This window comes from Solenopsis invicta, chromosome 16 (genome assembly GCF_016802725.1).
Source record: "Solenopsis invicta isolate M01_SB chromosome 16, UNIL_Sinv_3.0, whole genome shotgun sequence".
Taxonomy (NCBI): domain Eukaryota; kingdom Metazoa; phylum Arthropoda; class Insecta; order Hymenoptera; family Formicidae; genus Solenopsis; species Solenopsis invicta.
In genome coordinates, this window is record NC_052679.1 from 1,627,330 (window position 1) to 1,644,826 (window position 17,497).

Here is a 17,497-nt window from a genome sequence, read left to right on the forward strand (position 1 = left end):
TTGGGTCAATATTTTTTTTCTATTTTTTTTTATAAAAATTGTTATAGAATAACAAGAATATATTTTTTTATGTAAACTAAATTAAATTTTTTTATATAAACAAATCATATTTATTTATTGCTAAACAATTATTTCAAGGTTTACATATTTCAAAAATAAAGATATTTTTGAAACAAGATTGTTTTTTTTCTGTGTGTATGATAAATACACACATACACACACACAATTATTTATTAAATTTATTTATCATAATAAACAAATATCTTTTATTTATATAATAAATAATTATTGTGTAATCAGAATGATAAAAAATAGTTATTTAAGTATACAATTATTAAGTATATAAGTAGATAGTTATTTAAGTAATATTATGAATCAGTGAGACACCAGAGATTGTGTATGGAGTTTGTATCTTAAAATACATTCTCTTCCGCGTACAAGAACACTATAATAGAATAAGCGCGCGTCTTCTACATCATTGGGGAGTCATAAATAAAAAAAAAGATTAATTATGCACATATACAAAATTATTTATCTAATTTATTTGTCGAAACAAATTAATTTTTAATATCGAAATTCAATTTTAGTAATAAATTAAGAAAAAATGTGATTACGAACTTTATTGATTAAAGGTAAAATAATGCGCGAAGTTTACAGGTCCATTTGATACATCTCGACGAACTAATCGTGAATCATAACTTGTAAGCTGCAGTCTTATCGATTCTGTGAAACATTTTCTTCTCTCTGCAATATAAGTACTCTTCTTCAATAGTTAACGAGATACGGATAGAGATACGAAGAAGCCGTCAGATAAATATTATCTTGTATTTCTCCTTTATAGATAATGTAATGAAAATGAATTAACTAATTAATCAATATATAATTTATCAATACAATCAGTACATAATTCAGATATTTTTATTGGAAAGAAATTACGTGACAAAAAATGTTGACGCTAAATGCGTATGCAGAGAATACTTACTGTTAAAAATAAGCAGCAAAAAAATCTGATGTAACAAAAGCAAATTTTAAACAGGTACATTGAAAACATTTAATGTTGTCAAAAATGCATTAAATATCACGGATATACTTGTCACTTGTAGTTACACAAGTAACTAAATTTGATGTACTTGTGTAACTTAAAATTATATTAAATTTCATGAGATTTTTAACAATGTAGAGAAAACAATAACTATTAGAAGCGTACAAAAATGTTTCAGGCGACCACCAGTTTCACGCGATTGTACGATTGTACCCGGTGACCATAGCGATTTCCAATTTACCGCTTTTTACAAAAAAAAATTGATCCACTTTCGCGCATAGTTACAAAAACTTGCAATCTTAACGATCTCCTGCTTTCGTTGCAACATTAACGATCGCGAGTCGTACGTGGGAAAGGCACTATTTTAAGCGGGTCTGGAATCCGAATTCACGCCGGGTTAGGGAAAAACGGCAGGTAGGCCGGTGCACGGTGCAAGATGCATGCGCCTCGAGAGGACGCCGAACGGTACGAGCTCCGAATTGATGTAAGAGCTGCTGCGGCGGCATAGAGCGGTGTCTAGAAACGGCGGGACGGAGGCAGAACGGTGGAGCGGAGCGGGCGACTAGAGCGGAGTAGAGTAGGTATAGCTATAGTCGGCCGGTCCGTCTTGTAACCTTTGCCTCGCTTTTGCGTCGCGCTCTCAGTCGCGGTTTGGCATTCCGCTAGCGAACGTTCCTTTCCTCTCCTCGCTATCCACCGCGTAACGGAAGGTACACTCGTTGCTGCATCGAAACTAACTGTATTCGTGATCGCACCAGTGACATTTTTTCGAATCGCGGTATCTAAAAACTGTCCAAAGAGTTCGGAATGTATGTTGAGTGCGGTTCCCATACTGAGAGAAAAAAAAATGATTGCAATAATTTTATTGTCCACAGTCATTTTCAGTGTCAACTATATATTTCTAAATCAAACGAATAATTTCTTAAGAAGAAAAGATTAGCCCCATACCAGCCGGCATTAGGTCTTTTGTATTAATTTTAACTTTATTGAATTAACCGACAGTAAAGAGCGTTTATTTCAAACGCGTGACACAACGTAAAAGCGCAAATGTTTCGACTCACAATTCGAATTCTCTTCAGTGCAACAACATGGTGTCACTTAAAGTAACAACTGCATTCGACAGTTATTTCCGGATCCCGAATTGCCATTAAATTCTGGTCCCAGTTACAGATCTGCTTTGTTGAATAATGTTGACGTAATCGACTTTGTTATTGACTATGAAAACTTGCTGCGTAATTGACCAAGGCAATCTTTACGATATATCTAGGACGACGTTATACGATAGTTCTCCGTTATACGAAAAATCGAGACATTATTAATGATGCAAAAAAGTTTCTTTACACGCCAATGATTTTTGCGAGTTGCTACTCTGAAGAGAACTCGAGCTGTTTGTCGAAACGTTTGCGCTATACTTTGTATCATACGTTCTAGCGTTTGAAATAAACGCTCTTTACTATTGGTAATTCAATAAAGTAAAAAAAAGCCAAAAAAATAGTCTAGTGTTGGCTAGTATGGCAAATCTTTTTCTTTCATAATTTTATTTGTTTGATTTACTTTAATATTTTTAACCTTTTATTGTATTAATGTTTTATACATTTATAATTATTTTAACCATGCAAATTATAGTTTTCAGTTATTATTGTATTACTGTACAACCAGTAGGCGAATGTTGAAAAAATAGTTGTATTCACTATAACTGTGATTGCATTTCTACACAGAAATATTTATTTTATTTTTATCATCTATAGTATCTTGATATTGGTATTACATTAATATTTCAAATGATCAATTTATAGTTTTTCATAGTAGAACTATAGAAGAACTATAAATATAAAAGTAGTTAGTTTGAAACTATAAATATAAAATTATTATTATTATTATTATAACGATAATAATGATCGAAATGGAGCTCCTAACAATAATTATTTTTCCATGCAATTATAGCCACAAATATTAAATATTTTTTCTCGATGCACGTAATTCTCGAGACACAAACGTAACAATAGAGATAACGTTTGCTTTTTCGGTCGGGATTGACGCGCTGCAATAATTTCCAAAGTTTCGATTATCCATCAATGCTTGATTGAAATGACAATTAAACAGAATTGCACGACATGTGTGTGATTATTCACAGGCACCCACGCAAGCGAACAGTCGCGAGACATGAGTTGGCGGCAATGCGCATAGGTACACGAGTTAACGAGCCGACATGCAAAATCGCGCGCGTGAGAAACGAACAGCGGTGGGTGCGTCTCAGCGTAAACTGAGACTCGAGTCGAGGGAGAGACGCGATCGCCGATAGACGCGAAGCTTTCGTGAGTGAACGATAAACGTCGCGTGAGTTTACATGCCGGTGAATCGATCCCAATACCTGGATGAGACGCGGAAATCAGTCGAGCGGATCTCTTTTTTCTTTTTCTTTTGTCAAAGATGTCTTAGATAATAATATTTTAGATTTCCACGGCCTTATCTTATTTATCCATTTATTTGTGCACCGAGAGAAAAAAATGGTTTTAATTACAGTTGATTTAATTATGAAAATTTATAGCTATTAATTACTATTACTATATAAACAGTGAGCGAGAATATTAAAAAGATATTTTTGTTTACTGTAATTGTGATTGCATTTATTACGTGAAAATGTTTATTTTATCTTTATTAGCCATATCTTGATATTTTGTTGTGTATTAATATTTAAGTTATTATAATTTCTAAAATTTTTTAATCCTTTTTATAATAAAGAATTATAAATGTTTAATTATTATTACTAGTATTACAGCAGTAATAATTATTAAAAAATGGAGCTTCTAATCTTAAATATTTTAATATTTAATTATAATATAATTACAAATCGCAAATAATTTTCTCTCAATGTATGATGACGTTTTTTTTATTATTACTTCCGTCAAAAATATTTTAGACGACGCTGTTTTAGATTTCCATGTTTTACATTTTATCTCGTTTACGAACACCCGTTTACTTGAACACTGAGAAAAAAAGTGATTGCAATTGCCAATTTAACGATTTATTTTTGGCACCAATATATAGCTGTGTTAATTATACAAATTATAATTATTAGTTATTATTACGTAATAGATAAAATAATAAACGAAGGTTTAAAAAATAATTGTATTTATTATAATTATGACTACGTTTACTATAATATATAAATGCTCATCTTATTTTTACCATCCCCACATTTTGATATTTTATAATATATTAATATTAAATTAATATTAATTTTTTTATGTTAATAATAAAAATTATCTTACTTTATATTAAAATATTTTTATAATTAAAAAATTATAAACACAAGATTATTATTACTAATATTATAACAGTAATGACTATAAAAATGGAGATTTTAACCATAATTATTTTACTGTGCAATAATAATCCAAACACCTTTCTTTTAATGTAAAGCAGTTCTGCATTTCTCTAATTGTTTTATGTTGAAGAAAAACATTTTCTTCACATTGTTTATTGTATTTGTCTTAAGAATCTTCAGACGAATATTATTCTCTCATAATCATATTAAACACTTTGTTCGTGAAGATTCGCAGTTTCCTCTAATTTAATTGACATCATAACTACAATGACATACCTTTCTCGTTTACAATCTTTTTACACGTCAGAGTTTCCATTTACCGGCGATGCCGTTAAACATTCAGATCCAGCCGAATTAAGTGCTTTCCTCCGGTTTTTTTTGCATATCCGATACCGTATGCGGGCTTCATTATCGAAGACACGGCGACGCCTAAAGATAGGAAGCGCCACGTTGGGTCTATGTCAGTCAGTGACTATGTAAATGCATTTAAAGCGGATCGTTTCTTTCACACTCGCGCTCTCTTTCTCTCTCTCTCTCTCTCTCTCTCTCTCTCTCTCTCTCTCTCGTTTCGATTGATCGCGGGTGTTTGCGTAACGCATCGTGGCGGACGGATCTGATACAGTTATTCGGTAATGATGATGATGATGACGATGACGCTCTCATCCAGGAAAGATTCCCGCGCCGCGACGTAGACACACCGGTTTGACAGGAGACGGTTGACTTATCGCGCTAATAATAACGCTGTCCGCTGTACACGCGGGCTATAGGCGTCGCGACACGCGTGATTTCGTATAATCGCTCGAGCGTCACGAGATATATCGAACCGCTTGCTCGGCTTAATCTTTTTAATACTCGCGGAACAATGCTTGCTATTGTTCCGTGTTCTCTCGTCTCAACGGAGCCAACTGTCCCCCGATAGTTCTCCACTGGTGATATTTCATTAAATCTTTTTTGTGGAATTTTTATAGATTGTCAGTTTATCAAGGTGTGAAAATTAATATGTATTTAAAACTGCAGATTTGAAAATCTTTTATTTTTGTCGATGGTTGGAAGTTCTCGATTGCAGCTTTTCCTATAATGTTCATATCCTTTTAAAAAGGATTATTTCGCGAAATACACAGAGAAAAAATTAGCTTCAAATTGAATTATATTAAATTTCGATTTACTCATTCTTTTGACTTTTCTTTGATACAATTTCACAATATCCTCTGAAAGAGTATAAATTCTTTTTTTTTTTCAGTACGAGTGTCTTTGAATTTACAAATATATTTTATAAGATAATTGTTACGAAAATATTCTTAGTGAAGATAACTTACTTGTTAGAAGAAAAAGAATGAATTGAGTAATTGCTTCTCTTGACTATTCTCTTAATTTCTTAATTTGCCCGTGTGCATCCAATTGATCTCGAACGAATACGTTTGTCTGAACACGTTCTACTTTGACTGCTTTCGATCACTGATATTTGATTCAATGTACGGAATCATCCGAATCCTTCCTAATTGTTTCGAGCGGTACGTTGTTAAGTTCCAACTAACGTTTCTCGGAGCATTAATCAAGCGGCCTACCGTCATGCTCTTATTACCGTGAACGGTATACTTTTTCTATACGCTTCCGACGACCCTTGATTGATCTCTTTTGTGTCGCTCCGTATTTTTCTCACCGTCGCGCCTACCCCGGTTAATGACTCTTCCGGCGATCCTCCACGACGATCGTATCTACTGAATTTCCGCCTACGTGTTTGTCTCCTGTGTGCCCAGGTGAAGGAAAAAGGGACGATGTTGTCGTACATGCTGCCGACGGAGGACAAGCCACCGCCCGGCGAACCCAGCAGTCAGCAACAGAACAATTATCGTATGGCCGGCAAGCTGCAGAAGAGTACCGCTGTGGTGAGCACGTCGCCCAGAAAGTGTGCGGACGCGAGTAGAGCGATGATCGTCTCCACCAGGATCGAGGACCCGGCGGTGGTCGGCGGCGATCCTGTTGCCAGGCACGGTTCACCACGACCGGCCGAGAGCCCGAAGCACAACGGGACGACTACCGCGCGGAAATCGACCCTACACAACGCCAATAGGGTCACTAAGGACGACAGCCTTTACAGCATCGACAGCGTAGCCAGTACCGCCGGCAGCGAGCGCAGGAACAAGATTCTCAACGGCGCGAAGCACGCCAGCCTGAAGAGGTAGGTGGAGATTTTCTCAAGCGATTTATCAGGACATCGTAAGCGAGAGGTTCCTATATACTTCTAGATTTCGCTTTACGAGCTTTACGAAATAATGTTAAATTATTTTAATCATTCTAAAAAGTTCTTTTGTCGAAGGTAATTCGACTCATGTTTGTTGTATCCAAGATGGTGCATGAAAAGAATTTTCTCTTCGAGTTTACCCTCGTAATTGTGTAGTCACATATTATAACAACATAGATTTCAAAAAGTTTTCATAAAATTTTTATAAACTCTAGTAAAAGTATAGTATAATTAAAATTAAAAGTGAAATTATAATTACAAGTTTAATAAGTAAAATGTTAAGAAAATTTAACCAAACATTTTTTTATGTATTATATTATATTTATATTAATTATTAGAGGTTACTACGAATAATTCAAATTTGAATTGATTTATAGTAAATTTGATTTAATTAGTTTGGAATTTAATCTCCTATTTTATTTTATTTATATCACCTACTCGATTAATCTGAGCATATTAATTTTGATTTCTATTTCATCAATTTCTGCACGCGATATATAATCATTTTTATACATTTCATAAATTTGTATCATGATTTTATAGAATTTAGAACAAAATTTGAAAAAAAATTGTTTTGTTACATTTTCCTAATAGAGTGCACTAAAATACTATCACTTGGATAATATTCGAATTAGTATGATATAAATTCAGTGCTCATTTATCAATATGTAATGCACTAACATACTTAGTATCTATTATAAATTTTTACTTAGCACACCGTTTTTTGTAATTGTTTTATAATTTTCTCGTCTATTAAAAAAGAACTTCTGCAACGTGATTAAAAGTACTTTCTTAAGTTTAAATTAGCATGTAACATAAATCCGAAAAAATTTGATTTGATTCCGATTCGACATGAAAATTTCAAATTTGATTTGATTCCATTTCGAACGTGTTATCAAAATTTCAATTTGATTCAACCTTACTAATGCTTTATTCGCTATTTCTCTATTTGATTATATTTTAAAATAGTTTGTTTAGATTTTATTAAAATTATAATAAAATTTTTCGAAGTCTATGTTGTTCCACGTTGTTGACTATAATAATTTTATGGGAAATTTTAAGAGAAAATTATCTCTGATTTAGAAATGTCATATTTGTCATCTATCGTGAGATAAAATCACGAGAAATTAAAACGTTATTATTGTTTCCTCCAACGTTTTGGAGAAAATGTTGAGATTAAGCTGCATTTTCTGTCTCTCTCTCCTTCTCTGTTTGTTTATCTGTTCGTCTCTTTCTCGAAGCAGATTCTCGATGAACGCAGCTTGTCGAAAACTCGTGATTGCCCGTCTCGCGAGTACAAGCGCGTGCGCGCGAGTTTATCGGTGTTTTACATGATAAAACGTCTCTCTTTCGCGATAGGAAGGAGGGAAAACGTCACTATGTATCTCGGGTCTATAGGCAGGCTTTCGCAGCCCGCACGAGACTTTTACGGCACTCGCACGTGGGATAGGTCAGGGTCAGCCTCGCCGAGGCTTCGACGGAGCGTAATGCATCGAGCGGAGTTTCGCTCGAACGAGACGGACCGTCTTCTGAAGTGCACTTAATAATCCTGACAAGAGACAACCGAGACAGCGCGAGAGGTGACTTGGTGTGAAACCGACGTGAAATAATGCGAAGTAGGAAGAGAGACTCGATCCTGTCGAGCGTGCGTGTTTGATTCCTTTTAACATTCCACAAACGTTATCTAAACACATGACATTATCTAAACTACATGACTGAAATAATATTCGGAGTTGATTTAGGAAAGCTAAACGGGTTCCAACCAAGTAACTTGCCAAGTAGTTGTGCACAAAAGCGCAGTTCTTACAGTTTCTCGCTATGCCGATAAGATTCCAAGACGCAGTTTTGTCGTCACGGTGTTAATTACTCGATTCTACTGTGCGAGTCCTTTTAGCGTATTTAAAAATATCGCGGATTTAATACTTTCATGGTCACAGTTATGACTACTGTGTGGCTAAGAATTTCGTGGCGTTACTGTTTTAATTTTCTAATTTTGTTTGGATCTTTTTCGACTCAACGTTTTTTAATTCTGTTTGAGTTTACTATTATATTGTTTCTGGGTCAGTATAGTCAAAAAGCTTTCGATAAACAATTTTTCCTAGAAAAAATCTCACATTAACAAAACATGTTCAAATGACAGAAAAAAAATTTTTTAATAAAACATTAATAAAAATATAAAATACTTTTAGATTTGAATCAGATGGATTTGAACAGAACAGAAGAGTATTTTAAAAGTACTGTAATATTAGAATATAATCAATATAATTTACATAGACATACTATATATTTATATTATTGTATTTAAAAACTTTATATTGTTTTGTTTGTTCTTTTATGCTATCTTTTAATAACATAAAGAATACGAAAAAACATGCATTTTAAATTTTGTTATACATTTATAAATATTTATAAATTTTTTAAATATTGAGTATACTTTGATCCTGATCAATGTATACATAAATTGAATATAGTTTATATAGAATAAATAAATTGAATACGGGGGGTTAATTATCTTCGCGTATGGATATGTGAGAAAATTAGGAAATTGTGTTCTATTTTATAACAATGAGGTCGGTTCTGTTCAATGCTTTTCAGCATTTCTTGACGATAAATTGGGCGATAAGGGATATATTAACAAGCAGATTATAATACCATCGACGGTTAATGCGTTTTCGAGGAAGAGCGTTTATTTAGGTTGACTTCGCAATAATGCTGGCAGCGCGTGGCTTGAATCACTCTAGATAGGAACTGTATGACCTGATCCGTTGCCAAAATGCTGTTGCGTACCTAGAAAATACTGTTGCGTATTTAGTGTCTATTTTTGCAAATGTGTATAGCAGATAAATACGTTTGCACGTGCATCTAGATTCTTTTTGCTTAATTTTTTCAAAGACTGCATTTTTATATTTCTTAGGTGATATTCGTAATATATTTATTTCTTGTGAATTTTATAATACTGATTTCTAATTATTTTATGATTTTTTAAAAAAGTTTTCTATTTTTTTCGTGTAATATAAGAACTTGAATTTTGAAAATAATTTTATGATTAACATACACGCATTCTTGAATATTTGAAATTTTTTAACCGTAGTTTTTTGTAAATGAAGTAGAATTTCTAAAATAACATTGGATCTTATAGAAAGCAGAGTTTTAAATGATTTAGTAGCAAAATGTAAAAATTTATTTACAGGAATTAATGAAATAGATTTTAAAGAACATTTTGAAATTAAAAAAAAATTGTCCCAAATCATTTTCATATAAAATTATGAAATGTTTATAAATTGTACAACTCTAATATGACGTCATATTAAAAATATGACAATTTTGTTTGTTATTGCATTTAAAGCATTATTATAAACAATTATTTTTTATTTTTTTTATATCAATATTTTCAATAGTAATAGATTTTTGAATCTAAGAATAGATTTTTGAATAACAAAGTATCGTTGTTATATCAAACTTTTGTAATTATTTATTAGAAATAAAAACGTTATTTTATTAATAAAAGTGAAAATTTGCTGACAAGAGATTTTGAAAAATTTATTTATATATTTATTTTTTGTTATATTCTTAATTTACTTTATGATTTTACAAGATAAATATTTAAAAAATTATTTAATTGAAATTTATTTAAAAAATGAAATAAATTATGAAAAGATCAAAACATATACATTAAATTATTTCTTAAATAATTATTATTTAACCTCTAAAAGATTGGAAGCCTATATCGATTTTTGACGTTTTAAGTGAACTTTATTGCCCATTTATTTATGTACATTATACATTTATTACAAAGTAAATTGCTGTAACTTTATATAACGTTTTTTTATTACTTTACTACATTCCAGTATTCCAGTTTAATGTTTTTATAAAATTTGTTACTGCAAATATTGTTAAATGGTTATTCTAAAAATATATACCTAATAATATAAATCTCAAATACAAAAAAGATATTTATACTCTTCCGGACCGGAAACCGATATATCAATATATTCTGGAGTGGCGCCATCTTTTTTGTAGATCGATGCAGTGACAAAGTTTTAAGTTTAAAACTGTAAATGTCGTCGAAAAATTTGTCGGCTGTCAGGAAGTTAATAAATACTGCGAGTTCGAGAGAGTTAACACTTAGGCACTACGGCACTTAGGCTAGATTGATTATATGTATAAAGTTTCGCTGTGATATTTGTTACGCGTACAGTCATTTCAAACTTAAAAATCTTGTAACTTCAACCTTTTGATCCATTGGCACATATTACATATTACGTTTACGACATCAAATTTCTATATCTTAATATCGAACTTTCCAAAATTTGTGAGATATACGTAATTGGATCGTCTCTTGTAAAAAAACTTAATCAATTCTTTATCATTTCAATGAGCATGCTGTATTTTTTATTTGTTACTAACAATAAGAGAAAGATTGTTAATATGGCTAAATTTTTCAACTTGATAAAATTTCTTCAGTTTATGTATTTATGCGTTTAACCTAAATGCATAAAATATTTAAATTTTACTTTAAACATTTATACATATATTTAATTTAAATATATAAATTGAAGAAATTTAATTAAGTTAACAATATTCTTTCTTATCGTAGAGGTCATCTTATAATTAATATTAGAATCTCTACTTGGAATCTGTGGAAAGGTTAAATAATCCGCACTCGTGTCAAAACATGTCGAGATTGAAATAAAAGTGTTTTTTTATTACAAACAAGAACCGTGGGATTCCATAATCGATTCCAACCGAGCCCAGACTATAACCCCTCGCTAATCGACTGCCGCTGCGGCTCGCTGCGTTCGATACTAGCTTCACAAGCCGTGAGAGTAAAATTATCACAGTCCGATGCAGCAATTCTTCTGCGATCGAGTAAAAAATAAACGTTCTAAAAAAAATTTTTCTTTCGATACACAAGATGTGTTGTCTTACGGGTATCTTTACGGCTCCGTTCGTTTATGAAATTCTGAATTTAATTCATCGGATTTCTCGAAAACACGATCAATTTAAAATGTATGTTTCTGTGTGGAAGTTTCTTGTCAAAACTTGTAATCCTCAATTAATTTAAAATGTGTCAAGACGTTTAAGCTGACGTTAAATTTGCGATTAGACAGTTATAGAAAGGTGATGCGGAACAAAGGATGAGAGATGTTGTCTTAGACGCTAGAAATCGATCGATGCTACGTGCTTGAGAAAATAAAACGGTGAGAGATGTCCTCTTTACGGAAGAAAGGGACGGTACTTACGGCTTGGATCAGACCGAATTCGGAATGCAAATCGAAACCAGACCGATGGGAGGCTGCCAACCGGGCAACCTCGACCCCGACCCACCCCAACTTTCAATCTAGACCAGGTGTCGTGCCGGATCTTCTCTTTTACAATCTCACGTAGATTGCAATATCACACTTGTAATGACATCTAATTCCACGTATATTCATTCAAGTGATTTTCAGTTTCAATCACGATTGAAATTTATGTGCAATTTGATAATTGTTCTCGCTATCATTGTTCTTCTTGGTTCAGTAATTTAATATTATTACTAGAACACAAAAAGATTGTGAACTAAAATAAAATGAAACAAAAGCACGAAGAGAGAGGACGCCAATTTTGGAAAATAATGTGTTATCCACTAAGAAAATAATGTTAATCACGAAAGCTGTATATTTACGCATGTAATATTTTTTTGGACGTTAAATCCAAATTTTTAAAACATTTGAATCAGTCATTTGAAACAATATAAACAAGTCAGTTTTTTTTCGAAATTCAGATATTGTGAGGAAGTAAATGTACAATTTTCTTCAAATGTCCGAAATTCGACAAAAATTGACTTGTTATGCTGCTTTTTAAATGACCGATTCAATTATACATATGTGGATGTTTTCAATTTGAAATGAAATACTTAGGTCTGGTTTTTCATTATCTGGTTAACTTGTAGTTAGACTTAATCTTATGTTTTAACCAATGAGCTTCGCCTATGGCATCATCATGGGTGAAGCTCATTGGATAAAACATCAGGCTAAGTTTAACCATAAGTTAATCGGATAATGAAAAACCTTAGAGTTAAAAACTTACGAATTAAAGATATGCGAACTATTTGAATACGAATCGAACCAAGTAAGATTAGATTTCATAAGAATTTGAATCTTTACAATTTTCGAATCCAAATTGTTCAAAATTTTCAAATACATAAGATTCAAATATGAATTATATGTATATACATATATTTATAATTTTATAAAATAATTTTATTATATTTTTGAAATGACTCTATATGATAAATATTATTTTCTATCTACAATACATATCTTTTGTTATTTTTTATATATCCAATTTATAATAATTATGTCGTTAATTAAAAGTTTTATATTAATTATTCGATTCGATTAATTCAATTCGATTTGATTCGGCATAAAAAAAATTCTAATTTGCATCTCTAAATTAAAATAAAATTTTATCTCTTATTGTCTATTTTATGATTTAAACGATTTAACATTACGTTTATGATTTATTTATTTATTGTGCATATATCGATTAAGTGTTGATAATAACACAGACCTACTGTAGGCTCTGTCGTCTCAACACCCACATGACTCGAATATATTCTGGTTAAGGAACACGACCGCGCGCGGCAGCACCTTATTACAATCCAGTTTAGCGCAGACTAGAACCAGCATCCCATGTCACAGCTTTTAGTATGTCGTAACAGTTCATCAAGTTCTAATCGGTTGTATTCGTATTCTCCGCATAAAATTACCGTATAAAACGATCCATAATTACGAAAGAAAAAGAGGAAAGAGAGAGAAAGAATACACGTTTAGAGAACGTAATCGAAAAGAGCTTAATGCTGTCGCGATATCACGTAGAGAAAGAAAGCAATCTCCCGTATAAATCGGCTGGCATGACTTATCGATCCCCCGCGACGTAGTGACTTAATTGATTCCTCGCCGTGCGCGGCCAACCGCGTCCGAAGATTTATCCGTCTGCGAGATTAACTCTGTTGCAGGAATGAATAATAAACCGCGCGCACGAGCGCGTTAAAACCGGATCGAGATCGAAGCGAAGAGCGCGAATGAGTACGAACGAACAAACTTGCTTCGGCGATTACGAATAGTATTGGAAGTGCAAATCCAAATGTACATATAGAAAAAAATTGCTGTTACAATTAATAATTAGTATCACATTAAAACTATTGTACAATAATTGAAATAAGACCGTGATGTTTGTGCATAAATAAAATCAAGGGAAAACCAACAATGATTGTAGCAGTATTCTGATGTGTTCATTACGTAGACTGGATTTCACTTTTGAATTTTTGCAGGAGGAAAGTAAAGATGCGTATGTTGTAGTATAATTCTATTTGTCGTAATAATTTATTTACCAAAGTGAACGCATGAAGCGCTACATCGTCGAATTAGTTAACGCATGAATAAAATTTACAAGGAAAATTAAAATTTGTAGATCTCTATTTCACGACGCTAGTGAAACATAACATAAGCTTTTTGGCATTGAAAATTTAATCTTGTAATATATTGTATATTAGGTCTAAAAATTAGATTTTATTTATTTATTTATTTATTTTTTTTTTTATAAAATTTACTGTTTATTTATAAGAAAATCATATGACTTTGTTTTATTTTTCAAGCAACTAACAAATCTTCTCTTGAGAAAAGGAGACGGTTTTGATGCAATGAGTCATCGATGCTTTTTTTGCATCTCTTCTAAATGTTTTGAAATATTGATGTCATCAATGAAATGGTGTTACTCGAAACAGACGATAATTCGATGAGGCTTTGGTGAATAAGCCGCATGAAGGAGAACTCTTCCAATGAATAATTAACGTCCTTCATCTTTTTTAAGACATGTGACTTTGTGGCCGAGTACTGTCATGCTGCAAAATGACTTGCCTTATTTCTTATTTAATAAATGATCTTTTTTTTTTCAAGTTTCGTAACTCAAACAGATTTTTAGATTACTCCATGTTGTTAATTCTTTGGAGTTTGAATTTGAATAAAATTCTTAATTTGTCTCAGTTCTTTTAGATACAAACTTAAATCAGCTGCTGATGTGAACGTTCGCCATATGAGAAAGTAAACCGTAGTAAAGGGAACGTTAAAATTTTATTTTGAACAGTGATTATAAATATAATAAATAATGAATATTAAATAATAAATAAATAAATAAATAATGAATATTATAATTTAAGTCGCCTTCAGAACATACAATATGAGAGTAGATATGAACATACACATGTGTGTGGATGTGAGTCCGGACAAGGAATTCACCTAACCGAGTTCCTTCAGAGTTGCAGTGGATAGTGGGAAAAAATTAAAATAAGAAATTTATAGGAACCAGGAATGGGAGAAGATAGTCGGGAAGATAAACGGGAAGTTCTTTATAAAAGTCGAGGGCGGTTTTCACCGAGCGGAGCACATCAAGATCGATTCCGCTAGATTCAACCGTGAAATCCAAAGAAGTCAAGGGAACGGGTTTTTCAAAAAATTGGGTAACTAAGGATTCCAAAGACGTTATATAGAGGAATTGATATAATAAAAACTTGGGTGAGGCGGAGAAATATGAATCTTCTTTAAAAACTGCACGCTTGAGGAGGAATTTGTGGGCGAAAGAGCTTTGACCTCCTCAAGGGAGTAAATGGACGAATATGAGGAACTTGGGAGAGATGAGGAAGAAAAAGCAAATGTATCGGGAAGTCATGTAGCGTCAGCAACGACGATATCGAGGGAGCTAAGATAAGAGAAGGTGAAGAGACGAGGGAGAAGAAGCAAGAAATGAAGAAACGCGATCGACTGGTTGGCGAAGGTTCATAACGCGGTGTCAGAACGCGTTCGATTTCGAACAGCATCCTGTTGATGAAATGGCGAAGGAACGTGTGGCCGGTTCTGTCGATGCGAATCTACGCTTGAGTCCGAGGGACAGAAATTCTCGATACGCTATGTCCAGGAGTTCTCGCGCCCGATTTTGCAACCTCTTCGCCGCGTGCCTATTTCGCTTGCAATTAGTGCGAGAAGAGTGATTGCTCATTAGCGATATACAGCCATTGACAAAATTATTAGGCACCCTATTTATTTTACAATTTCTTCAATTAAAAAGAAATAAATAACATTATTTTTATAAATGTTATCAAAAAGCAAGGGTGCCTAATAATTTTGTCAATGGCTGTAGATTGATTTTATGATTTTGAAAAATGGTAAAGAAAAGAAGAAAGAGAAAATGCACGCAAATTGTCCAAACAAAAGAGAGAAGAACCGCTTAAAAGCAAGCTCACTTTTTAGAAAAGTCAGTTTAGCTGGAAGCTTCTCGGTGGTCCTGATTGATTTTTATAATTTTGTGTATTTAAATGTAAATTAAATGTTTTCATGTATTTAGCTATAACTGTATACTGTATTATATATTCTATTATAACGGTATTATATGTTATTTATGTGTGAAGTTTTTCAATAGAATCTTTCATTGACTTTAATTAAAACCAACGTCTTAAAATTGGTATCCTTCATGCTCTTTCGGTTTGATCTCATGGTAGAGGAAAATAATCTTTCCACCGGGGTGCAGATGACGATAAAGGCATGTTAAACTTAATAAACATCCGTCTTACGATTGGATAGCGGTCCAAACACTGCACAGTTACATTTTCGTCTTGAACATATTGCAAACATTCTAGTTGCACGTTTATATTTAATTCGTTAGAACCTTTATCGTTTACTCTACAGCTTCAAAGGAAAAAAAAACTTTTTCATACAAAGTTATCCCGAGGAATGCCACCTTGCAGCACTGGTTTTTATTTTTTGATTTTAATAAAGAAAACTAAATTTAATCAGAAGAAAATTAGAAAATCTGAAATTAATCAGAAGAAAAAATTTATTTAAAGTACATATTTATATTTAAATAATTTTTTTTTCTATTTAAAATAAAAAATGAGAAATAGGCCATAAAAAATCATTTTAAATAATAAATATTAAATAAACGTTCTTTTTAAATTTAAAATACGTAGTTTAAATAATGTTGTTTATGTACAATTGACTCATAGTATAATAATATTACCGTACTAAATTGAAATTATTTTAATAATACTAATTTTAACAAGTGTTTATAAGATCCTACTTTCTCAAAATAAAAAAGATATTGTTAATATCCTGCTGTTCTTGATTGTTTAATTGTGTTAAAGCTAATATATTCTTTAGAATAAATTTTCTATTGAATTTATATATTCTATTGTCTCAGATATAACAATATAAAATCTTTAAAGAATTTAATAACCGTACGTATTAGCAAAATATTATATTTCTATTTCAATATTATAACAATTATAAAAAAAACAATATGATTGTTTTGGTAATAAGACATTCTAATTCTATACTTTGAGGATATAATTATTTTTTCCAATATTTTTTCCTTTTAACTCATGAAAATTATTATTGAATAATGAAAATATATTTTTTTATTAAACTATAAAATTTCTTCACCTAAGCAAGAATTACATTTTTGAACGCTATATAATCTCGTTTCAATATTTATATTACATATTTTTTGAAAATAAAAATTTTCTCGAAATAATGTCCTTTTTTCTGTACATCTATACGATAAAATCTAGCTCTTTTCGACAAATCGAAGGAGAGCTCGTTATGCTCAGCTTTACTCGTCTTTAATGCTCGTTCGTGATCTTTTGTCCTGGCTAACTCGATCTTCGAATATCGAATTCACTTTTATGTGGCGACGCGGCACGAAAACCGGTTTACTCCAAGTCGGTGATCCAATATATGAAATACAATATATGAAATATAATTTACATAAGCATAAAATTGTTACAAATAACATAACACTTTTTTTTAAAGAGTTTCCAATAATTTCTATAGCAAAAAGTAACCTTGATTTA

General features: G+C 31.9%; 1 protein-coding gene across 4 annotated transcripts in view; it reads left to right on the forward strand.

The window, feature by feature from the left end:
- Positions 1 to 17,497, forward strand: part of LOC105196117 — a 116,380-nt gene that overhangs the window by 50,482 nt on the left and 48,401 nt on the right. For 2 of the 4 annotated variants that reach the window (XM_026131992.2, XM_026131991.2), the window contains exon 3: positions 6,128 to 6,549. In XM_026131992.2, the coding sequence (XP_025987777.1) occupies positions 6,146 to 6,549 (404 nt within the window). In that variant the 5' untranslated portion in view covers positions 6,128 to 6,145. Of the gene's footprint in view, positions 1 to 603; positions 1,852 to 6,127; positions 6,550 to 17,497 lie in introns of those variants that run through there. The other 2 variants (XM_039458440.1, XM_026131993.2) reach the window with 2 other exon arrangements.